The sequence below is a fragment of the Brassica rapa genome, chromosome A06, assembly GCF_000309985.2.
Source record: "Brassica rapa cultivar Chiifu-401-42 chromosome A06, CAAS_Brap_v3.01, whole genome shotgun sequence".
NCBI classification, from domain to species: domain Eukaryota; kingdom Viridiplantae; phylum Streptophyta; class Magnoliopsida; order Brassicales; family Brassicaceae; genus Brassica; species Brassica rapa.
Window position 1 is genome coordinate 22115400 of NC_024800.2, and position 24017 is coordinate 22139416.

The 24017-nt window shown below is 36.0% G+C and overlaps 5 protein-coding genes across 7 annotated transcripts; 4 read left to right on the forward strand and 1 right to left on the reverse strand.

Moving 5' to 3' along the window:
• Nucleotides 1–574: 574 nt before the first annotated feature.
• On the forward strand, nucleotides 575–3310 carry LOC103874344. The gene is made up of 2 exons (XM_009152754.3): nucleotides 575–2179; nucleotides 2525–3310. Exons 1-2 carry the CDS (start codon nucleotides 2012–2014, stop codon nucleotides 3098–3100), a joined length of 744 nt encoding a protein of 247 aa, XP_009151002.1. The 5' UTR covers nucleotides 575–2011; the 3' UTR covers nucleotides 3101–3310.
• Nucleotides 3311–3591: 281 nt separating this feature from the next.
• LOC103874345 (basic leucine zipper 9) lies at nucleotides 3592–5360 on the forward strand. Its single transcript, XM_009152755.3, has 5 exons — nucleotides 3592–4212; nucleotides 4292–4382; nucleotides 4476–4647; nucleotides 4726–4927; nucleotides 4992–5360. Exons 1-5 carry the CDS (start codon nucleotides 3991–3993, stop codon nucleotides 5244–5246), a joined length of 942 nt encoding a protein of 313 aa, XP_009151003.3. The 5' UTR covers nucleotides 3592–3990; the 3' UTR covers nucleotides 5247–5360.
• Nucleotides 5361–5408: 48 nt separating this feature from the next.
• Nucleotides 5409–11128, reverse strand: LOC103874346. The gene is made up of 19 exons (XM_009152758.2): nucleotides 10884–11128; nucleotides 10623–10781; nucleotides 10300–10527; nucleotides 10131–10217; nucleotides 9953–10042; nucleotides 9737–9863; nucleotides 9266–9366; nucleotides 8753–8921; nucleotides 8495–8616; nucleotides 8166–8294; nucleotides 7977–8075; nucleotides 7846–7903; nucleotides 7688–7763; nucleotides 7475–7604; nucleotides 7232–7389; nucleotides 7009–7081; nucleotides 6729–6920; nucleotides 6547–6640; nucleotides 5409–6475 (listed from the first exon to the last, which is right to left on the reverse strand). The coding sequence occupies exons 1-19, from the start codon at nucleotides 10926–10928 to the stop codon at nucleotides 5628–5630; spliced, it is 2985 nt and encodes a 994-aa protein (XP_009151006.1). The 5' UTR covers nucleotides 10929–11128; the 3' UTR covers nucleotides 5409–5627.
• Nucleotides 11129–12258: 1130 nt separating this feature from the next.
• LOC103874347 (probable aspartic protease At2g35615) lies at nucleotides 12259–14478 on the forward strand. Its single transcript, XM_009152759.3, has 2 exons — nucleotides 12259–13342; nucleotides 13941–14478. The coding sequence occupies exons 1-2, from the start codon at nucleotides 12525–12527 to the stop codon at nucleotides 14362–14364; spliced, it is 1242 nt and encodes a 413-aa protein (XP_009151007.1). The 5' UTR covers nucleotides 12259–12524; the 3' UTR covers nucleotides 14365–14478.
• Nucleotides 14479–18795: 4317 nt separating this feature from the next.
• Nucleotides 18796–23955, forward strand: LOC103874348 (pentatricopeptide repeat-containing protein At5g24830). Of its 3 annotated transcripts, XR_634185.3 has the most exons (5): nucleotides 18796–21457; nucleotides 21549–21673; nucleotides 21754–21942; nucleotides 22012–23528; nucleotides 23633–23953. XR_634185.3 is itself a non-coding variant. In XM_009152760.3 (4 exons), exons 1-4 carry the CDS (start codon nucleotides 21452–21454, stop codon nucleotides 23468–23470), a joined length of 1779 nt encoding a protein of 592 aa, XP_009151008.1. In that variant the 5' UTR covers nucleotides 18797–21451; the 3' UTR covers nucleotides 23471–23953. The 3 variants fall into 3 exon arrangements, 2 of the variants coding, with proteins under 2 accessions (XP_009151008.1, XP_009151009.1); XM_009152760.3 differs by having other exon boundaries at nucleotides 18797–21457; nucleotides 22012–23953; XM_009152761.1 differs by lacking the exon at nucleotides 18796–21457 and having other exon boundaries at nucleotides 21543–21673; nucleotides 22012–23955.
• The last annotated feature ends 62 nt before the right edge of the window (nucleotides 23956–24017 follow it).

Sequence of the window (24017 nt, forward strand, 5' to 3'; positions counted from 1 at the left end):
TTTTAAATATTTTAAATCTTATTTTAAAGTTTTATTTAATTTTATGTGTAAACAAAACTTAAAATGTTTATGAGATATAATTTTTATAAGGATTAAAAAAATAAACAAGAAAATATTTATGAATCATAAATGTGATGTGTAATTGTAGGGACTAAAATGCAAATAAAAATATGAAACTTCAAATTTGAAGTTTTGAGTAGTGAAACTTCAAATATAGAGTTTCACTTCTCAAAACTTCAAATTTGAAGTTTTGAAGTTCTTTTTTGGAGAGCAAAAACTTTCATATTTGAAGTTATAGAGTGTCTTTTGGAGATGCTCTAAGGCTAGCTAGTATGTCCTAGCAAACAAAAAAAATTAGCTAGACTGTACCACCTTTTAAATGCACGCAATCAATTTTACCGAACTATTTAGCCATGAGTCTCATGACTAGACCTATGACTCATAATGCTAAGCTTGCAGAAAACTCATTTTGCAATATATTCTGGTCATCTATAGACTATAATATATATATTATTTTTTTTAGTGTAAATGTTAAGATTTATACCAGCTTTTCTGTTTTTCAAGTACAAGATGTGGAAGACTATAATATTGAAATGAGTATAACAACAACAAATCATATAAAAAAAATTATATATACGTAGAAGCTAGCAATCAAATATTATAAAGATTGTAGACACCAAGTCATATGGGATGATTATTGACTATTAAATAGTAGAACATTGAAATCGTCGGATAAGCTTTTTGACTAAATAGTTGGATAATCTATAAGTATAAATACGTAACTGGATAGATTTTTCACATACTGGTTATAAAACGCTAATACTGATTTAGTATGATGTTTCATTAATTTATGCCATATTTTTCTTTAAAAATCACGTAAGCGTGAAAATGGTATATATCAATAACATTCATCACATGCACCATAGAGAATTAGACGAATTTGAAGTTGCGTAAGTACTCAATAATTTATGTGCACACACGATCTAGGTGACTAAAAATAAAAGATGCGTGCGTATTGCATGTCGCCTTCCCAAAATTAATGTTCTCCATAATAAGACGCGTAGCTTCATCATACATATTTTCTGTTCCGTTAACTAACTTAGCTTATTAAACAGGGAAACAAAATTAGCTTACTAATTTATGAACCCCTCCCTAGCTAAGAGTTTATAGATTCCCTGAAGCAACTTGATGGTATTACACCTTGTGCATGGTCTTGTCACTTTTCTATAGGTTCCAGTATTCACATAATAGGACTCTTGTAATAGAACGTCTATTTATATTAATTTAATTTTTTCACCCTTTTAATAATTAGGAGTATGTGTATATAATTTTCGAATATTAATAATTTTATAATCACGTGAACCAACATCTAATTACGAGGAAAGGGGAAAAAATCGTCATTAACAATTCATACTTGACCGGTGTAAATTAATTATGACGAAAACTTGCTGGTATTGCGTGCATGGTTTTTATGGTTTTTGTAATTTGCGAAAAATTAATTATGTCGAAAATCGTCATTAGCTTATTGGTTCTGTAGTAACCGATATCAAGAAATAATTTTGGTAAAGCGCGTTAACGCCTGTACGTTTCGCGATTCAATGTATTCCCCGTTTAACTAGTATTTACCGTATGTTTAAATTTTCATAGATACTGAAAACGGTTTTGAGCGAACCTCTCTTAAATTTCTAGAAGAAGGATTCAATTCTACCTCACGTTTTCACATGATGTATCACTTCCCAATGATGTCAATGCTACCAAGTTAAGATGTAGACGGAATATCAACTGAATTTGCTTCTATATTTTTTTGCCATGGGATCAAACTCTAGATTAAGCATTTTGTTTCCATATTTGTTTTTAATACAAATGTATAATTATGTAATATAGCGAGGGAGGAATAAACAGTTTTATTTATTTTTCATTTACGTGCACTATATATGGAGACAAAAGAAAAGATAAACGAAATCATTAAACTCGTCGACGAGGTTGAAGAAACAAAGAGAGAGATAGCAAAATGGAATGGAGGAAATGGTACTTAGACGTGATTCTTGTGCCATTAGCTCTTGTGATGATGCTTTGTTACCACATCTACTTGTCCTTCATGGTTCGAACCCATCCCTTCTCCACCGTCCTCGGCATTAACTCTCGCGGCCGCCGGATCTGGATTTCCTCTATGATCAAGGTTCTTACATTCATCTCCATAGTGTGTTTTTTCTTAAGAATGTAAATATCATCTTAAGAAATTAAAATTAAAATTTACAAAATGTAACTGATAATATGAAGGATCACTAAACTTGGTCGACTGCAAAAAAAAAGTGAAAAAAATCTCCATGGTTGTCTTACCCAAAGATATACAACTTTAATTCAAATATTATGGCAATATCGTGATTATCATCTGACTAATTAGATCATGGTATGAGAAATAGACCACTTGGTATGAAACTAGTTGTGATTTCTGCACAAAAAAATTGTAAAAAAAGTTTGTAATTAATTAAAAGCTATATTTATTGTTGTATAATTTTCGCAGGAGAATCAGAAGATGAACATATTGACGGTGCAAACACTCCGTAACGTAGTAATGGGAGCTACACTGATGGCTACGACCTGCATCCTCCTCTGCGCCGGTTTAGCCGCAGTCATAAGCAGCACTTACAGTATCAAGAAGCCTCTAAACGACGCCGTTTTCGGTGCTCATGGAGATATCGCCATAGCCATCAAATACCTGACGATTCTCACAATCTTCATCTTTTCTTTCTTCTCTCATTCTCTCTCCATCCGCTTCCTCAACCAAGTCGCCATGCTCGTTAACGTCCCTAACTTATACACTAATCCCTCTGGTGACTTGTTCCTCACGTCTGAGTATGTCTGCGAGTTGTTCGATAAGGGTTTCTTCCTCAGCACGGTAGGCAACAGGTTGTTCTACGCAGGGTTTTCTCTGATGTTATGGATCTTTGGTCCCATCCTCGTGTTCTTGAGCGTTTTGATGATGGTGCTTGTTCTTTATCACGTGGATTTTGTGTCACTCGGCAACAATAAAGAGAAACAACGTATAGTGGATTGTCCTCGCGCCTCTGATCATCCAAATGGTGGTGGTGATGCATAATACATTTCCAAATGTAAATGCATGGAGAATTTAAGCATGCATCACTACTTATTTTGTTATTCATAATTATGCATGTGTTAACAAGAACTGAGTTCGAGTTTTATTATTTACTATAGTGAATAAGTATTGTAGATCGTAAATTTAAGAAAACTAAAAGTCCACTTGATTGGAATGTTCTAGTTAATTACTTTAAAAAAGTAATTTAGAATACTTCTTGATTCTATTTTCTGATCTAACTAACTTTTGTTTTTTTAAATATACATTTCCTAGTTTGTTTCATTTTATTGTTTTGTTGTAAAATGCTTTTTAAAGGAATCGCAGATTCGCAGATCAAAGGAAAAGAAAAGTTGTGTTACACCCAAAAGTTAAATCAACAATAGAGAAATAAAAGTATTTCTGGTGCTGGTGAAAATAAGTGTCTTTCTAGAGCTGCTTTTCAAAAGCATATGAAGAAAAGTAAGAGAAAACAAAAGCATGAAAGAAAAGAAGAACCATATGTGTTGCTAGAGACCTGAAATTCTCAAGTATTTTTTTTAGTATTTCTGTGAATGGTGATGAATCATTTGTTACATTTATCATTCATATTATTATTTATCATTCAAAGAATATGATTATATTTACAGTCTCCGGCTACCTTAATTAGTCTTCTCTAGTTAAAGGATTAAGGTTATCATTAGCATATAATTGGTACTATATAACCTTCTACAAAACTGTTGACAGAGCTTAAGATCTCTCTGGCTCTGCTTTACTATTCTCTTTTATAATTGCTGTCATAAAAAGTAAAAGATTTGAAAATGAGGACGTTACATTGACAAAGCAAATTTAATTTTGCTTAGCCACTAAGAAGCTTTTTATAACTTTAGTAAAGAAGAGAGTATTATATAAAGAAGATGTCTATCACAACTTACTCTTCCCCTCCTCTTTTTTTTCCCACCAAATTTCATATACAGAAAAAAATGGATGGTCACACAGCTAAAGACACTGGTATGAAGAGAAGTGCTTCTGAGTTGGCTCTACAAGAGTATCTCACTAAGGTCATGTCTACTTCTTCTGCTTTATCAAGACAAGAATCTACAAGCCCTCTAGAACCTTCTTTTGATCTCAAGAACCAGGTTAGTCTTTTCTTCAGTTGTCACTATTACTAGAGCCACAGAGTGCAGTAAGAGTCTTGGTATTTCTTTTGGGTTGCAGGATCACACTGGTGAGTTACGAGATAGACATTTGTTATCTGAGACCTTGTTTCCAGCTGGAGTTTTACTTGATGCACAGTCCTCGATTTGCAGTATGTTGCAGGTCTCTTTGATTTGAGTTCTCTGTGATAAAGTGTTGTTGTAGTAATAACTTTACATTTGTATGGCTCTTATAATCTCCAAAGAAAACCTGTCAGCTGATAGTCCAGTGTCAGCTAATAAACCTGAGGTAAGGAGGAGAGCTCAGAGAACCACGAGTGTATCTTCTCATGGTCACTCTGATGAAGAAGATGCAGAGACAGAAGCTGGCCAATCTGAAATGACTAATGATCCCAATCATCTAAAACGTATGAGAAGGTATGTTGTTGCAAATGGATACAAAGTTAGATGTGAAACACCGTTTATTTACTTTAGTTCTCTTTGATGTGAACTCAGGATGTATTCAAATAGAGAATCAGCAAGGCGGTCAAGGAGGAGGAAGCAAGAACACTTGGCAGATCTTGAATCTCAGGTTGATTCTTTGAAAGGAGAGAACACAACACTGTATAAGCAACTCATTGACGCAACACAACTGTTTCGTAGTGCTGGAACAAATAACAGAATCCTCAAATCAGATGTTGAAACTCTCAGAATCAAGGTATTATCATCAATCACTTGAACGACTTAATAACTGGAATGTGCTAATTTTAAGTAGCGTACAGGTGAAACTAGCAGAAGATTTGGTAGCTAGAGGGTCTCTCACTAGTAGCTTGAATCAACTTCTGCAAACTCATCTAAGTCCACCAACACAGTCCATCAACAGTCTGCACTACACAGGAAGTACCTCACCTGCCGTTACAGTCCTCAGCGACCAATCTATGTTCGCTGGAATCACACTTTCTGGACAGAACTCAAGCCCTGGACTTGGTAATGTATCCAGCGAAGCTGTTAGCTGCGTCTCAGACATCTGGCCATGAGCCTCTTCTTCACATGTAACGGTCACTCTGAAATTTTCATGTATGTGTATCACTATAAAACTAGAAACATTTAATGAAATCCACATATTCGTTATTGAACTCAAGTTTCTTTTAGAAGCCTGTCTTTTGCCTCCTGTTACATCTACATCAACTTGAGAAAAATGAAAACAACAAACATCAGGTTTGTATATAACATATACTTTAAATCCAGAAGGTTATAGATGTGTATGTATAACATGTATAAAGACGATACAATACATTCCACTGATCATTACACTATACTTTCCAGCAATGTCTATAAGCTATATCTGAGGTGATTCTACGGACCACTTTGTATGTTGTATGTACATGAGCAGACAAAACTTACATAGAAAACCAACCTTAGTTGATTACAGGATCCATACCACTTGAAAGAGAGAAGTCCTTAGGCAAGGGGATATCTAACTCTGAGCAAACCAGCCTGATAATATTAGCCGTAACACCTCCCATAGACATCTTGTTGAGCGTTATTGCAATGGAAAATCTGTTTTTGATGTCACAGAAGCCTGTTGATCCTCCCAACCCCGAATGTCCAAAACCAACTAGAGACCCATCTTGTGAAGTGACACGCTTGAAACCAAGTCCAAACTTCCCATCAGGAAGTACCAAGTCACAGTAATCTCCAGTACCCATAAAAGCATCATGGATCCTTGGATTGCTAAACATATTGCGAATATCATCTTGATGATCATTGCTACTGATCTCAGTTTTGCCAGCAGAACTGCTAGTATCATTGACTAGCCTGGCTAAACTTTCTGTACTTGACTCTCTGTCGTCATAGAGCTTCTTCTCTTTGTGATCTTGTGGTTTAAGCTTTTCTGTAGCTGCTATCTCCTTACCCTTACCCTTTCTCTTTTTCAATGTGTCATTTACAGATGAGAATTTCGGAACGTGGGTGTGGCTGCCAAGTGGTGGCTGGGATAAAGACGAATGTGGCGGTGGCACTAGACCGCCATCTGCTAAGGCTGCGTAGTACCGAGCAAGTGCACGCGCCGAGCAATGTCCATTAGCCGCAGGGATTGTGGCTCTACGCACATTCAATGTGTTAAATAAGACTGGCAAGCTGCTTGCTATTTGAAAGATCTGCACTGGCTGAAATGTCGAAGGAAGTTCAGGCTGACTAGGAATGGACGGAATCTTGTTTCGTTCGTCGGAGTCCAGCGTCAATGTGGCCAGCCGAGATTCAACACCTATAAAAAGTAATACGTTAGAATATTACTTAATAAAGCTGGTAGACTAATTTATAATGTTTGTTATTCACCTGGGGGGATACCAACGTACAGTTCTCCATCAATCTTTAAGGGTTTTACAATGGATTCTTCAAGGATCTCCTGGAATTTCTTTCCGGAAGCATACTGTTCAAGATAGATAAAAACAAGATTGACATCAACATAGTAGAGAGCCTTGCTTGTGTTTTAGGCTTTAAATCACAGATTAGTTTACCTCAAGGATTCCACCACATAGCCATCCAAACGTGAGATAGTGATAAGACTGCTGACTGCCAGGCTCTGTTTCAGGTGATGAATTAGCAAGGCGTTTCAAACATTCATCCCAGTCACAAATAAGCAGAGGATTTTCTCCTATAGGGTCAAAGGCATTGTGCAGCCCAGATGTATGGTTAAGCACATGATGGACCTGAGATACAATACGGAGGGTGTAAAACGAAAAGCAATATCTCATGATAGGTTGCAAATTGATTACATGACAGTGTAGCTCTTTATACCTTTATGGTCTCTTTACCACTAGATCCAAACCCTGGCCATATATCTCCTACAGTCTGGTCGAACTGGAGTTTTCTGTATCATCAAAAACAAAACATTACTAACGTATGACTAAGTATGACTAAGCATGAGTTCTGCAAACGAGATAATGGAATTAATAATGAGTCCAATCTGTAAGAACTGGAGCTGATTCGGAATCTCAAATGCATGAAAAGCTTGTAATACCTATTGTCGACAAGCCAGTGTATCATGCCGGCAGTGACACCTTTTGTCACAGAGAAAACAGGAAATAAACTGTCCGGTTGAACTGGACGAGGATCATATCTTCCAAGTACTCCAGCAGCAGTGTCTATAATGACTTTCCCATCTTTATATGCACTTACCTACACAAACATGTCCGAGTTAGAACACATGTAGAAACATAACGAACGCTGCCTGCAAGCCAGATGGTAAAACAGTGTTTCCCACCTGAATTCCAAGTATTTTCTGGTTACTCCCAAGTTCAATGAGCAGCTTCCTCAGTTTGGACTCTACATCGGAATGAACAGGCGAGTCGTGTATCCAAGAAGCGTCTACTGTTGGTCCTCGACTGATACTCCTGCAAAGTCACATTATGGTCATACGAGGTTAGCACAAGGAGAAGATAAAATGATCTGCAAAAGAACTAGCAAGGGGACTTACCCCAACAGAACAGATTCGGCAAATGGTCTCATGATGTCCAGATAAACGATCTGAACGTTCATAGTGGATGAAAGTCCTAAATAGTTGATAAATAAAACAACAGTAAATTACTATGAATAAGCAAACTCCTTTGATGTAATTAAGTAACCACATCATACCTCTGAGTAGATTAATGACCCTTGCAAAAATGACAATATCGCCAGGAAATGCATCTACCTGCATCAAATGGTTTCATTAAGATAAAGATGGCCACTAACAAGGCGTATACTTGAAAGAAATTTCTGCTTACCGGATTGAAGCGTTTAACTTCTTTCGGGGTGAGCTGCATCTTTTCCTGTATAACTTTCATATTTTGCGTTCTTTGATCGTTCAAGGTTTTCAGCGTTTTCTATAAAGAGAGAAATCTTTAAGAGCGGATCCACTAAAGCTACCCAAAAGAGAAAGCAAGGTTATGAAACAAAGAAGTAAATTTACTAACCACAGCTTCATTTGATGGAGTTGAAGACCGGAAGAAGAGACTTGCCACACTCATTGCCTGATCTGGCAGATCGAGCCGCAGCTTCAGTCCCATTTCTGCAAACGCAGACAAGAGCGCCACTTGGTCTCCCTGTTACATTAAGCAGTTAAAATCCAATCTACAAACATGTAATATTCACATGACCAGAGGCAATTGGTTCAGGCTTTTTTTTTTTGAATTTCGTTCAACTAAATTTTGTTAACGAACAGTTTAATCATTCTAATATTCCACAAAAAGATTTGGGTAATACTGGGTAAAGAAAGAGAGTGTGTTGCATAAACTTTACAAACCTCTGCCGATGCTAGAAACATTTTGGCTAGTGCTTGTTTCAAGGGATGTGATAGTTTCTTCGTAAGCCCAAAATCAAGTAAAATAGGGCGATGTGGTGGTTCCTTACTAACAAGAAAATTTCCTGCAAAACAGAGTACATGTATAATTCTAGTATATGAGAACTATATGTGTAAGCAATCATGGTGGTTACAAGACAGAAGAAAATAATTGGCGAACTCCAGATAGAAGTTTCTTGTCAAAGACCATAGTCACCATACCTGGATGAGGGTCGCCGTTGAAAAATCCATCAACATATATCTGGTGGGCATATGCACGAGTGATCTCTTCAACGATTTTTTGTTTATCCACACCGAAAGCATCTAGAGATTCCACATCATTCAAGCGAATTCCATCCATGTACTCAAGAATGAGCACACTCTCGGACGACTGTCGTTTAGGGAAACGAAGGAGGTGTAAGACATAAGTATCAGGAAAAGAATAAGGAATGAGTAGCTGTTCAGCTTCTAATCGTAATGCTGAATCTAAGTCTGCACTGATTATCTGAGACAGTCTGTGTTACAAAGTGGCTACATTAGTCCACTATGCAATGTCTAAGCAATATCATATATAGAAAGCGTGTGCGTGACTTGCGTCTGATATACCATAATACAGCATTACCAACAGTCTTTTGTGATTCTCATTAAGAGGATAAATGTTTCCATCCCACATGTATAAGAAAGTTTATATGTTCGTACACTTCAGAGTAAGAAAAGAGCACTAGAGATAAGAACCTGAATTATATCTGGAATTAAGACATCAACCCGATTGTCACTTCTAACTTGATCATTTGTCTTCTTGCACCCAAGATTCCTGGATACGGTTCTAGTATTTTCTACATGTTGACAAACAGAACACAAAGGGTAAAAACTCAGAAATGCAGTTATCAGTGACGTACAAGCATGAACCTCTAGGAAAGGAATTCAAACACACAATATTCAGCCTATTTTTTACCATGTTATCTCGAACATAGCCATTTGAAAAAATAAAAATAAAGTGTGACCTAAAATGGTAAGATTATGCGTAATTAATAATCTAAAATTGACAACATAACTACCCAAGAAAGATTAACAGAGATGAATATCAATCCAGCAACGTCTATCTCAGAATCACTATCTCATCTCAAGCACTTGATCACAGAAGGCGATCAAAAAAATTTAATGCAAAATGTAAGACTAGTAATTATCTATGCAATTGAAGAATACCAGCTTCAATGTTGAAGTCTAGTTCTCTTGGAGCTTCCTTGCACCATTCATCTATCATGGGGTTAAAATCGTACTGTGGTTCTGCCCAAGCAATCCAGTCAACGATGGACTTTGCATTCTTCAAGTCCTGTTTAGAAACGATTACAGAAAATGAATTGGAGAAAAAATCAACAGTAATCTGAAAGGCCTCAAAACAAAACGAAACTAAGAACAGACCTCCAAAATAATCGCTCTAATGCCATTGTGCTGAACTTTAACAACCACATCCTGGCCATTAGCTAGAGTAGCACGATGAACCTGTGCTATCTACAAAACAGAGAGCCCACTATCAAAAAAAACTGGGCTAGTTGTGGCTTCTATTGTGTCTTAGCACGAACAGGCTTCAGGATTTTACCGAAGCAGTTGCCAAAGGTTCGTCAGAAAAATCAGCAAACAAAACTTCCATGGAATGCCCAAGTTCTCTTTCAATGGTTCGACAAACCTGAGAAAGCAAGTCAGCCACGTATCAGAGAAAATCAAAACCAGATTACATAAAAAAACACCATTTGCTTTAATTTAACAACCTCCTGCAAAGGGCGAGGAGGGAGTGAGTCCTGCAACTGAGTGAGAAGAGAAATATAAGCCTGAGGAAGAACATCAGCACGAGTGGATAGATACTGCCCCATCTTCACCCACAGCCCTTCCAACTCCACAATCAAATTCAACACTCGCTTGGCGTTACGCTCATGAGCCTTCTCCCACAAAGCAGGAACCTTGGACTTCTTAATCCACTTCTCTCTCTGCTGAACACTCTTCACTCGCCACACCACAACAACAACAAAAAGTCAAGAACTTTCAATACACTAAACAATTAAAAAAAAAAAGAAATAAAAAAAAAAGCTTTTACCTTGTAATCGAAGTAGATGATTATAGCAACAGAGAAGACTTTCATCCTCCTTCTGTAAATGTTTCCCCAACCCATTCTCACAAACTTACTCCACACTCTCTGTATACTCGCTATGAGCCTGACGAACAACGATATGGCTACTGACCACCACCGATTATTCTACAGCACCAAAATCACAAAAGTGAGATCTTTTCGATCATAAATTCGCAAATTACAAATTACCCAGATCCTGAAATTGAGAAATTGAGAAAAAAAAGTTACCTGGAATGAACCAGAATTGTTAGGGCGAAATCGCGAGTTCCGCATATAAGAGAAGATGGAATCAGATGCGTGAATTAGAATACTTCAAATGTTTTGATTTTATCCTTTTGGAAAAGTAGGTGCAGAGAGCTTTAACGTAAGAGCTTGACAACAAAAAAAACGCGTCATGCTTTTTTTTTTTTCTTTCTGGCGTTGAATGTTGTTGAGAGGATACGAAAAGTAAAACGAAAGAGCCCCCGCGAAGTAATGAATCTAGAACCGCAGATTCTTGTGGGGCCCCATACAGATTCTTTATTTGGGCCTTTTTGGTTTTATATGTGATGGGCTCATTAGCCCATGTTTTAATGATCTTTAATGGGCCACGTAGATCCGTTCGGTTCAGAGTCTGCGTTCACCTAATCGGTTCCAATCACGGAAGATGCGTTTACTACCCACATCATATAAACCATACATGCCACATGAAATGTGTGTTTATTGATCGTATCATCAAATACTACTCTACGTAAATTATCAAGTACGTATTGTATACCTCATACCAGTTTTTTCATCCAATAAATGCTACTATATCATTGCTTAATTTCGTTGTTTTCTTGTATATATGGTTGATTATAATGGTTAGAGATTTAAAAATATATTAACTGACAGTCTGAAAGTAAAATACAATCAAACACTTTTATATATAGTTGCATTTCTTAGAATTGAAAGCAAACTGCATATTTAGTTTTTTTTTTTTACATATTTAGTTCTAGGCCTCGACGTTTGGGTCGGGTCTTCGGGTCGTACTCGGACTGAAAGGTTTCTTTTCAAGTCCGGATCCTTCGGGTCCTAAATATTTGGACCCAATAGGTACCTGTAAATTTTTGATTCGAGTTCGGGTCAGTTCTTTTCGGATCCGGATCGGTTCAAGTATATAATTAAAATACCTATAAAATACTCATAATTTTGGGTTCGGATCAAGTTCGGATATTTAGGATCTGGAAAGGACATGCATACTCAAACTCCATCAAATTTAGTCGATATTTGTCATATATATAAAAAAAAATTACAAAATAACTTAAATTAAACTATTAACAATTAAAATAAAACATTTTTAAACTCTAAATTTTATATTTTAAAACTTCATATTACTCAAAAATGTTGCAAAATAATAACAAATATTGTTAACAAAAAATATTTCAACTAATTATAAAATAATATATATAACAAATAGTTTTGGATATATATGTTTTTAAGTCTGGTACAATTGGTTCTTATCAGGTCGGATCTATTCGGATCGGTTCTTTTCGGGTCATGGTCTATTCGGGTCGATTCCTTTCAGCTCCAGTTCTTTCGGATAATAGAAATTTGGACTCAAAAGATACATGTAAATTTTCGGTTCGGTTTCGAGTCGAGTATTTTCGTATCGGTTTCGAGTCGGATATTTTTATATTGGTTCTGGTTCGGGTTTTCGGGTTAAGATTAAAATGCCCAGGCTTATTTACTTCTAACAACTATTCTGCCAGGTTTATTAAATTATGTTCACTTAAGCAATTAAGAATTATCATATCAAATGATAAATCATATCTCACATATATAAATAGCTAATAACTTACTTTTGGAAGCATTAAACTATACAAAAAGCTGAACTAGGGTAAGAAAAACATGGTTTCATCGATCCCACATCTTCTTCTTATTCTTCTTCTCTTCACTGTACTTACTCATAACTCTAGCTTTGAAGATGATTTCTCGAATGAACAACAACCAAACGGTTTCTTCTTACCCTTCGAGTCCAATCTCTACGTTGAGATCACCATAGGAAACCCAACGCGAAACTTCAACCTCAAGCTAGACTCATCTACACATCTCACATTCCTCGAATGCGACCCTTGCGATGATGATGAACACCAATGCTCCGTCTCCGACACAACCCGACGCTACGACGGAAAATCCTCGACCACTTTCTCACCAATCTCCTGCACCAACTCTTCTCTATGTCCTCTCCTCTCCCCTAATGCCACTACCCATGATAACACAACAACAACATCCTCTCTGTCTCTTCTTTGCACTCCTTCCAACTCCTGTCGCTACGATGTCTCTTCTTTCAGCGCTGGCTACCTCGTTTCCGACACCCTCCAGTTGACTTCTTCCATCACCGACCAAGAAAACTCTCTCTCCATAGTTCGTGGGTTTGTCTTTGGCTGCGGGACTAGCAATCGTGTGACGCCGGAGGACGACGGTGGCGGCGTTGATGGGAGAGTTAGTCTAACGACTCATCATTTCTCGCTTCTGTCTCAGCTCCGTGTCACCAGATTTTCGCACTGTTTATGGCCTTCCTCCGCCGGCTCGCGTAACTACATTCGTCTAGGATCAGCGGCTGAGTTCGGCGGCGATATGATGTTGGTTCCGATGTTAGATACGACGGAGACGAACTCTTACTCGTATCACATTCCTCTCCTCGGGATCAGCCTTGAGGAACAGAGGTATGAACATATTTTGGTTATAAGAAAAAAAAAATTGGTTATATCTTGTGGTATTTCTGGATCTTGGTTGCAAAAGTAAAAACACAGAAAGGTAGATTTCTAAGAATTTTATTCATTGTTTTCTAACATTTGTCAAGAATTATTCTTACAAAAACCAAATACAACGTAGATATATATAGCAACAATGTAAATTATGTGATTAAGACATGCGACTCGCGGAAGTTTCTGTTAGGCTAAATCATGTATATCATTTTACTTAACCTAGCTAAACCTAAAGTTTGTGGTATACTGGAACATTTACAACCTAGTTGTATATTTAAAATGCATTATTACCCACTTCTCATTTAACAATCTTGTGATTACTTGTGGAAACCGCTATATATTTAGGTTTCAATTTTTTGTTGCTTTTCATATAAATCCTGCATTATTTTTATAATTATTATACAAACACATGTTTTACAAAAAAAAAGAAATTTTTATAAAAAACAATTATAGTATACATAAAACGCTAAGGCGGATTTTAACATTTGAGACTACCAAGCCTCTTTTTTTTTCTAACTGTCAATTATATGTTTTCACGAACAATTTTTTTATTTAGAATGAGAAGCAACGAGACTAGTACAATAGCAGTAGACATTGGCACGTACTATACGCGTCTAGAGGCATCACTCTACGAGAAGGTGAAGGAAGAGCTAATGACGCAGATTGGACCAACGGTTGCATATGAAGTGAACGAACTAATGTGTTTCACAACCGAGGTTGGCTTAGAGATAGAGTCATTACCCATAGTCACTTTACATTTACAAGGGTTTAACTTCACGATCTCAAACAAAGGACTTTATCTCCGAGATAGCCCTTCTTCTTTCTGCACGGCTTTGGTCAGATCGACCACGGAGGATGAGGAGAAGAATGTGCTTGGAGCATCAGGACTTGTTGATTATGTAGTTGGCTATGACACTTCAGATAGGGTGCTTGCCTTTCAACAAAGAGATTGTTTGGCCGATTTTGTAGATGGTATTTAGTAGTCTTATTGAGTTTTATTAGTCTCTTTATAACATAAATAATTGTTTCTCTTTAGACATCATCGTTACAAGACATTGGTGAATAAAAAAAAGAAGACATTGGTGATTACTTTATTGCCCATCTTGTGACGCAGAGTACTGAACATGACTATAAATTGGCACAAAATAAAGACCATAAAAATTTCATAGATATCGAAGTTGAAACTTGAAAAAAAATATATGGAAGCGCGATTCTCCTTGCATGCAGATGATGCTTTCAAAACCTCCTCTGCTCCGTGACTACGTATATGTTTTACTCCACCTTCTACAAAATATAGTGAACAAACACTGTTTCATTCTTCTTCTTTTTTTTTTTTTTGAATTCAAGTTTGCATCTACCCGTTAAAAGGTATTACCTATGGAATTGTAGTAATAACATAAAAAGTAGTACATTATTGGGGAAATTTATATCGGATTTTGATAGAAGATAAGACGAAAAATCTTCAGTTAAATAGATAATTAAAATTGAAGTTGTAGAATAAAAAGCTAAAAACTCTTCTTTTTTTTGTAACTAAAAAAAAAAGAAGCTGAAAACTCTTTCATGCTCATATCAATATTTTGACCATGAGATTTTGGTCAGGAATCAGAAAAAAGAACAGGAAGATACAATATAAAGAGAGAATTTATTCTACACTGGCCAAAATAGGTGGTCCGGAGTGTATTTTTGAAACCTTTCAGCACTTGTTTCTCTGATAAAAGCTTGTGTAAAGGTGTATTTACGTACTAGAGATGCATGGGATCTCTAGAAGAAGAAAAAAATCATTATTTGTTTTCACATGAAATATTTAGCCTAGAAAAAAATATGTTTCGTGTAATTCAAATATGCCAGAGCACTTGTGAACTTTAGGTAACGAGTAAGGTTTAGCGAAAAGAAATAAGCTTCATGTAATTTGTCAAATTATTGGATATGCTGTAGATATAAAATTGTTCATTAATGCTAATAAATAATATTTCTAGAATATGTTTCTCAAATGCCATATAAACGCCTCACGAAATAATTAACAAGTTCAAACAACAAATCACTTCCCTAGCAAATGATGAAAAAGTCGTTTCAATTTTTTTTTCTTTGCTTCGAAGCTTAGATATTTCATGACCCGACCAATATACATGCAAGGAGATAAGGGCGGTGCATTGTTGGCGGGCGGCCGCCATATCTTTTAGGTTCCATTTCTGGTTTTCCATTTATTTAACAAGCTTTATCTTATATACATGTATATGATAAATGTTAAAGTTCTGAGATAGAATGTTCATTCTTAATACTAGCCGTTTAATGCAAGCCATACTAGTGCCTCACCATTCCTGCTTTTATATCAACGTTAACTAAACATATGAATTTTAAAAAAAACATATGTATTATGTTATGTACATAGATAAGTAGTCCAATCTTCTGAATTAAAAGCAAAACTATATTTATTGATCTTTATCATTATCGACCAATCAACCAATCGAACCCACTAATACCAAAACACCAGTTAATTTATGCCAATATTCTTTGAGCAGTAAGGAATGTCACTAGACCCACCGTAATCCAGTCTTTGAAGTTAAGTCCCCTCTATATATAAATAATTATTCAATAAATTTCTAATTATAACCATTGTTTTAATTGTTATTTTTGACCAAAAGACCATTGTTTTTTTTTACCAAAAGACCATTGTTTCCATTGTGTTTTTAATTAATGTGAGGATTGAAATTAGAAATAATGGTCATGTATCTCAATGTCTACATTTTATGTCACCAGAAATTTTCGAACATGGTTATGTATAACTGACGAGCGTTATAAAATTTAAACACGAAGGTAAGAATAACTGCCAATATATGCACATAAAATGTAGACATTTAGATACATGAATATCTAAAACTTTTTTTCTGTTTGTAGAAATCTGTAAAATGAAGTACAGCTTTCAATATCTAATCCATATCTTCCATGTTTCTTTTTATTCTAGTTATACGATTTTCTTGCTTTTATATAGCATATAAGCCAATCACCACTAATGCAAATAATTCTTTTGACTTCCAATATTTCTCCAAAGGAGTAAAATATTTATTTGGTTGAAAGCAGTGGGACCAATGTGCGCAGCATCATACACCCTCTCCCTTTCCATGAGGTTTCTTGAATTCTTATTTATGTGTTGATATTAATCTGTATGAAGTATAAAACTGTTTACAAATTCCAAGTATGAGATACGGGTAGATTAAATAACTAAGTTTTAAAACTTAAGATTCACCTGTTAATTCGATCCTGAAAATTGGGTCTTAAGATTATTTATGGGACTTAATAATGTGTTTTGATTTTTATTTTGTCCACATATCTTTGGATAAAGGTCAGGAAAATATATTGACAAATGGGTTTCTTCTAAAGATGTAGCAATGTAATTTGGATTCGAAAACCTAAAATTAAGTTTATAAGTTTATAGAGAACTGCTCGAACAAGCAATTTATGTTGATGTTAGTAGTATTCTCTATATTCGTTGACTGCTCCGAATAAATTAAGGCTAAATAACCATCTAATAAGTTAGGTTGAAGGAATCGATTGATATATAAAGATTTTGAGAAATGTACAAGATTTTGTGAGTGGATGGTGGAAAGGCCGTGCCGTGAGAAAAGGCCGAGTATTTTGACATAATAACATTATTGGCTTTATGTTGAGCACTAGAGCCACTTGCTTTACGAATCTTGACCTGATTGTCGAATATTTTATATCACCATATATGTGAATGCATATTATATTGACCGGATACGTTGTGCAGTTACATCTCTCTCTCTTATAAATACTTCCTCTCGTTCCACTGCCTAAAACCATCACAAACGCTCATATGAAGCTTGATGGACATGCGTGCCCAACGGAGTAGAATTGCATGAAGTGGAGTAGAGTATAATGCAGCCAAGGATGACTTGCCGGAGTGTTGTTCATCATGCATAAAAAATATTGATGATGATGATGGTGATGAACATAATTCTGGCAAGTTGTCCTTCGGCTACATTTTGCTCTCTTCTACTCATGCAAACTCTCCATGGGATATTTTACTTTTTTTTTTGTTTTATTTCATTCTTTCAAATCGACGATTCGAATTGTACTAACAACTAACAAGGCCTTGGTGTTGATCAGAACTCCAGCATCGGTATGAGTATAATTTATACATATTTTTTATTAATGGTTAATTTTTTTTTATTCTTGCTAAGCTTAGGAAAGTTAAAGGAACTGTTTATTGGTATAAAATCAACTTCTTAAAGACATTTTTTTTTTGGACAACAAAGACATGTTTTTTAGAGGATAAGATTTCATCTTTAATGAGCTAGATATTTATGATGCACTTGTATATAGAGTTCTATTAATGCACATCTATATAGATTTATGATGCACTTGTATATAGATTTTAGCTTCATAATTTTCGTTAAACAACTTGTTTTGGGGATTTAAGATTAGTGGACAAAAAGTTTGGCTGTTCTTGTCTGTTTCTTTTCATCATATACAAATAAGTTGTCTTGCATGTTTTGACGAGCCAAAACAAAAGAGTAATTTTTGGGTTCATCCCCTAGGGTGAACCTGTAGGTTCACCAACCAATAGTGTTTGAGTATTTGATATTTGATATTTTTTAAAAAAGTAAACAACATTGAATTTCCAAATAAGATTATCTTTTTAAAATAAAACAATAAAAATACATAAAAATAGTTACAAAAAATAAATAAATAAATATTTTAAAGTCTTCAGCAAAATACTAAACCCTATACCCTAAATCTTAAACTCTAAACCCTAAACCTTAAACTTTGGATAAACTCTAAACGTTTGAAAATCCTAAACCCTAAATCATACATTAAAAACTAAATTTTAATAACACTAAACCCTAAATTCTAATCACTAAACCCTAAACCCTTGGGTAAACCCTAAACCCTTGGGTAAACCCTAAACCCTTGGGTAAACCCTGAACCCTTGGATAAATCATAATCTCTAGAGTTTAATTTTAAATATTTTTGATTTACAGTTTATGATTTATCCAAGGGTTCAGGGTTTACCCAAGGGTTTAGGGTTTAGTGATTAGGATTTAGGGTTTAGTGTTATTAAAATTTAGTTTTTAATGTATGATTTAGGGTTTAGGATTTTCAAACGTTTAGAGTTTATCCAAAGTTTAGGGTTTAGGGTTTAAGATTTAGGGTATAGGGTTTAGTATTTTGCTGAATACTTAAAAATATTTATTTATTTATTTTTTGTAACTATTTTTATGTATTTTTATTGTTTTATTTTAAAAAGATAATCTTATTTGGAAATTCAATGTTGTTTCCTTTTTTAAAAGATATCAAATATTAAATACTCAAACACTATTGGTTGGTGAACCTAGAGGTTCACCCTAGGGGGTGAACCCAAGAATTACTCAAAACAAAACCCTCAGGCTTACAAATATGACAGTTCCAGCTATTGAGGGAACGAGCCTGCTTGCACTGGCCGTCCTAATCGATACATAGGTTTAGAATGTCACACAGCATACGTATTTTAGCAAAAAACATAGTGCAGAAATGCACTGTTGTTGTTGGCATCTGTCCACTCCAAATCTCCAATGCATATGGTGTATTTGAATATTATATACTGTCAATTATCATTTCTTAGCCTTCTGGTACATATAAAACACAAATCAACCATAAATCGCAGGTTGATTTTCTTGGTGATAAACTCAGATGTAATATTACGTAACAATCCAGAAAATTATTTAAAGGCGATGAAAAAGGAGAAAAGAAGTGGAATATGTTGAAATAAGCGTTGTCGGTTTTCGGAATCTAAGGTACTGGTGGGCCGACAAAAGTAGACATGTAAAAAAGATTTTGGTCAGGCAATCATAAACTCAAATCTTTGTACGCATTTTAACACTGACACTCATCATCGCTTTCCTCTTTTAAATGTCTCAGCTTTTTAGTTACGTGCATTATTATCATGTTCCCGTCGTATCCTCTCTTCATTTTGTTGTTTTACTTGCATAATCTGCTGACTGCTGAGCATATAAAGAGCCGGATAGGACAAGAACAAAACGCCACGGTTTACCAGGACAGGCAAATTAAGCCCACTCTCACTCATTCAGACTAGCTACTAATTTAACCTTCTGCCTGTTGCTAGCTTAGATTGTTTCCCTATATTATTGGAAAGGACCTATTTATTTCTCTACGAACCTAAAACTACAAACTTCTATAATATATACGTCTAACACGTTAGGAAAATGCTATCTTCAACATTTTCTTAAGATAAAAACAGTTATTAACAGAAAAATCTTGTTATAGAATATCGTGTGCAGCGAGCCGAAGAGGGAGATCAATGTATCTTTTTGGCAGGTTACTACAACTGTCCAATATTACTATCGTCTCTACTAACGTTAATAGTGGTTCACGCACATGGACTCATACGGTCATACCAATTTCTTTATTTTAACTGATATTTTTGTTTATTTTGTGTGTAAAAATGGCCGTTCCTGAGATTTTAGGGGCATGTGGCTGTGTATATGTAAAAAAATTTCTTTTACAAATTTGGGGGTTTAAAATATTTTTTCGAAGGCCTATTTATATGTAACTTTTTTCAAAAATTTTGGGAACTTGTTACAAATGTTCCACCTAGCATGGTTCAGGGCTGGCCCTGCGTGCAAATTGAGTCTCCATAAGCAAACAAGTTTCGACCTTATCCTTGTGTGTGACTAACTGTCTATATACATCTTTATGTTTGGACTAATACGTATAATTCTTTTTCTACGGGGACAAATGACACTTGAGATTCACATTGATCGTGACCAGGCCTTTCCAAGGAGAAGCAACTAGCGCCAAAAACAATAGAAATAAATACAGACTTACAGAGTAGCAGCTGTCGAATTTGTCGGGGCTATCATGTTCCATTCAGTAAAAAACCATATCCCTTATATATTATTCATGCAAAACGGTTAATATTAAATTCAAAGATGTGATTAGGGAAGTGGGAAATTGAGGAAATATATGAGAATAAGATGATGAGGGAAGGGGGTCTTACCCAAAATGGATATATGGCCATGAAAGGCTGCGATTGATTGATTCCCTCCCCTCTTGCGTTACTTTTGTTTTACAAGTTGACTACTTAACACGCAGCGTGACACAACTATGAAGTCATTATTATTATACAGCATAATAGCAATTGCCTCGTAGCCGAAAGAGAAATGTAACAATATGTGTAGCAGTCATCATATCTATTAGCATATTCTAGCCATAAACAACTGATGCTTTTTTTTTTTTTTTGGTAAAATGTTAAGATTTATACCATTTTTTAGAGTTTTGCAATGTTGTGTAAACACAACTTATTCAAGAAGACAGAGGAGAGGGAGCAAAAGGGAAGAGAAGGAACTAGCAAAAGAAAAGGAAACAGGAAATAGGAATGCCCAAGTAACGATTACACATTTCTTTCTCAGGTTACACAAGTAACGATTAATTTTAAGCATACTGTATACTTACATCCAGGGAGAGAAACAGGTCAAAATAACTGTATGTAGTTAGAGCCCTCCTATTGCAAGTTTTAAAATAGATTTCACAAATTTAATACAACAAAAATAATAAATATAAAAAATGGATTAGGTTTCTCAAATTTGAAATACAAATTCTTTTTTTTTTTGAGAAACCAATGAAGAATCTTGCAATGATTGTTAACCGCAGTCTCAAATTAAAAGTAAAAATAAAAACGAAAGTAAAAAAATGTAGAGGCCATGTTAAGCCCATTCATAGCTGAGCCCATCGTTAAGGGCTACGGCCCATCATAAGCAAGAACCCTAATTTTATGATTTTGATGGCGTCATCTGCAATCTCCAGGATCAGGTACTCAAAATCTCGATTCTTTTCAGAATATCATTTCCCCTCAAACCCTTATACTGATATATCGAATACAAGCACATATGTAAATCTATCCTTCAGCTAAGATCAGAAGCCGTTGTGTGTATGAATCGTGTGAATGTGTGTTTCTTAACTCGATGCGTATTGGATAAGGTGGAGGAGCAATAATTCAATCCCGATCAGAAAGTCGTTTCCTTTTTGCAAGCTTTAGTGTCTGATTAATCCATGACTGTAAGTGTTCTTTTGCAGCTTCTCCTCAGTTTTGTTTATACCAAAAAAAAAGTGTTAAAACTTTTGCTGTTTTATCAATTTTTGGATGCAGCTTCTCATCTCTTGTGGGGAGGTTTCGTCCTCTCAAACCAATGTACTTCGCTTACTCAACCAGAGCGTTGACTTTTTATTCGACAATGTCTCTAGGATCCTTGCTCCTGTTTTCACCAACCTAAGGTGATGTTTTTATTTGATTCATTCATTAGTTTTTTTTCCATGACAGTCTGTTTACTGATTGATTCTCTATGGATTTGCAGGGACTTTGAAATGCGTCTTTCTTGTATCGAACGTCCTCAGTTCACTCCTGGCGATCATTCTCATTTGTCTACTGAGAATTGGATCTCTGATAAAAAGGGTTATGACGACCATAAGGGAGACCCTGAAGCTAACTTCAACGCGCTGGATTCTATCTTGAAAAGTAGTTTGGATCGTCTTGCTTCCTTAAGGTTTCAGTTCTGAACCAGTGCACTTCATGGTTTTGTTTTTTTGTAGTTTAAGACTTGCTCTTTTTGTAGGGGGAGTGTATGTCGGACAAAGAGCCTCAGATACGATGAATCTATAGCGATCCACGCGTCTATAATGAGGGATCTTTGTTTACAAGGGAAGCTGGACGCTGCTCTCTGGCTACGGAAGAAGTTGATGCAGAGTGGGTTTATTCCAGGTTTGATCACACACAATCATCTTTTGAATGGGTTGTGTAAGTTAGGTAGCATCGACAAGGCGGATGGGCTTGTTAAAGAGATGTGGGAGATGGGTCCTTCTCCCAATTGTGTTTCTTACAACACTTATATCAAGGGTCTTTGCAGTGTTAACAATGTAGATAAAGCTCTGTATCTCTTCAGCACTATGAGTAAATACGGCGTTAAGCCCAATAGAGTGACTTGCAACATACTAGTGCATGCGCTTTGCCAGAAAGGTCTTATGGGTAACACAAAGCTTCTTGAAGAGATTTTAGATAGTAGCCAGGCGGATGCGCCTTTGGATATAGTCACTTGCACCATTCTGATGGATAGTTGTTTTAAGAATGGGGATGTTGTTCAAGCCCTTGGGGTTTGGAAGGAGATGTCGGAGAAAAACGTCCCTGCTGATTCGGTTGTGTACAATGTCCTTATCCGTGGCTTATGTTCGAGTGGATACATGGTGGATGCTTATGGGCTTATGTGTGACATGGTGAAGAAAGGAGTTGATCCTGATGTTTTCACTTACAATACTCTCATAAGCGCCTTGTGCAAAGACGGGAAATTTGATGAGGCATGTGGTATTCACGGTACCATGGAACGAGCTGGTGTTGCTCCCGATCAGATCTCATACAAAGTTATCATTCAAGGTCTGTGTATGTACGGAGATGTGGCCAGGGCCAACGAGTTCCTTTTGAGCATGCTAGAGAGCTCTCTCCTTCCGGAGGTTCTGCTATGGAATGTGGTGATTGATGGCTATGGAAGATGTGGAGATACCAGCAACGCTTTATCTGTTCGAAATCTAATGCTTTCTCACGGCGTTAGACCGAATATTTACACAAACAATGCTTTGATCCATGGGTATGTGAAAGAAGGAAGATTCATCGATGCATGCCAGTTTAAAGATCAAATGCGATCAACCAGTGTCTATCCAGATACTACTACGTATAATCTGCTACTAGGTGGTGCTTGTACGTTCGGTAACTTGAAGTTGGCTTTTCAGCTGTATGATGAGATGATAAAAAAAAGATGTCGACCTGATCTGATTACTTATACCGAGCTGATTAGAGGGCTCTGTTGGAAAGGTCGGTTGAAGGAGGCAGAAGAGCTTTTGTTGAGACTGCAGGCGTCTGGCTTGACACTGGATCATGTTCCGTTTTGGATACTTATGAGGAAATACACCAAGTTGAGGCGACTAGACGAGGCGTATTTGGCTTACAAAAATTGGCTAATGACGAGGAGCAGCGGAGGAGTTGCTTGTCCGAGCAGGCTAAATCACGTGCATACAGAACATTAAGCAGTAATGTGCTACTTGAAACAAGAAACAGAGCAAGTTTACCATCATTCCCTTTCAGGTAGTTGTTCTGATGTGGACGCCTGAGCTATGTTCAGTTTCTTTTATATATGGTCAAACCATTAGATTGTTGAAGAGATATGAATCTTGACTCCTTATGCATAGAGAATCTGAGACGAGGAAGGAACACTTGAGCTATGTAGCCTATGTTGGTGAAGTGACAGGTGATTACAGAATGCTTCACGTCTTGAAAATGCAAGGAGACCTCAATTGATATCTTAAGAATCAATTGATATGTTTTCTTCCAATCCCTCATAGATTATAGTTACATCCAGGTTTTGATGAATGTTTTCGGCTTTAGGGGCTCACAGGGCAGTTCCTCCCCAATATACTTTCTTGTAAGAAACTTGAAAAGCCTTTTATTGTTAGAACAACGTGAATCATCATCTTGGCTTATGCCATTACATTTTAAAACTTCATTTTTAAGATTGGTTCATGTACAAAAAAATGGCTAATATAAGGCCACATTCTCTTTTCTCGAAAAGATTCA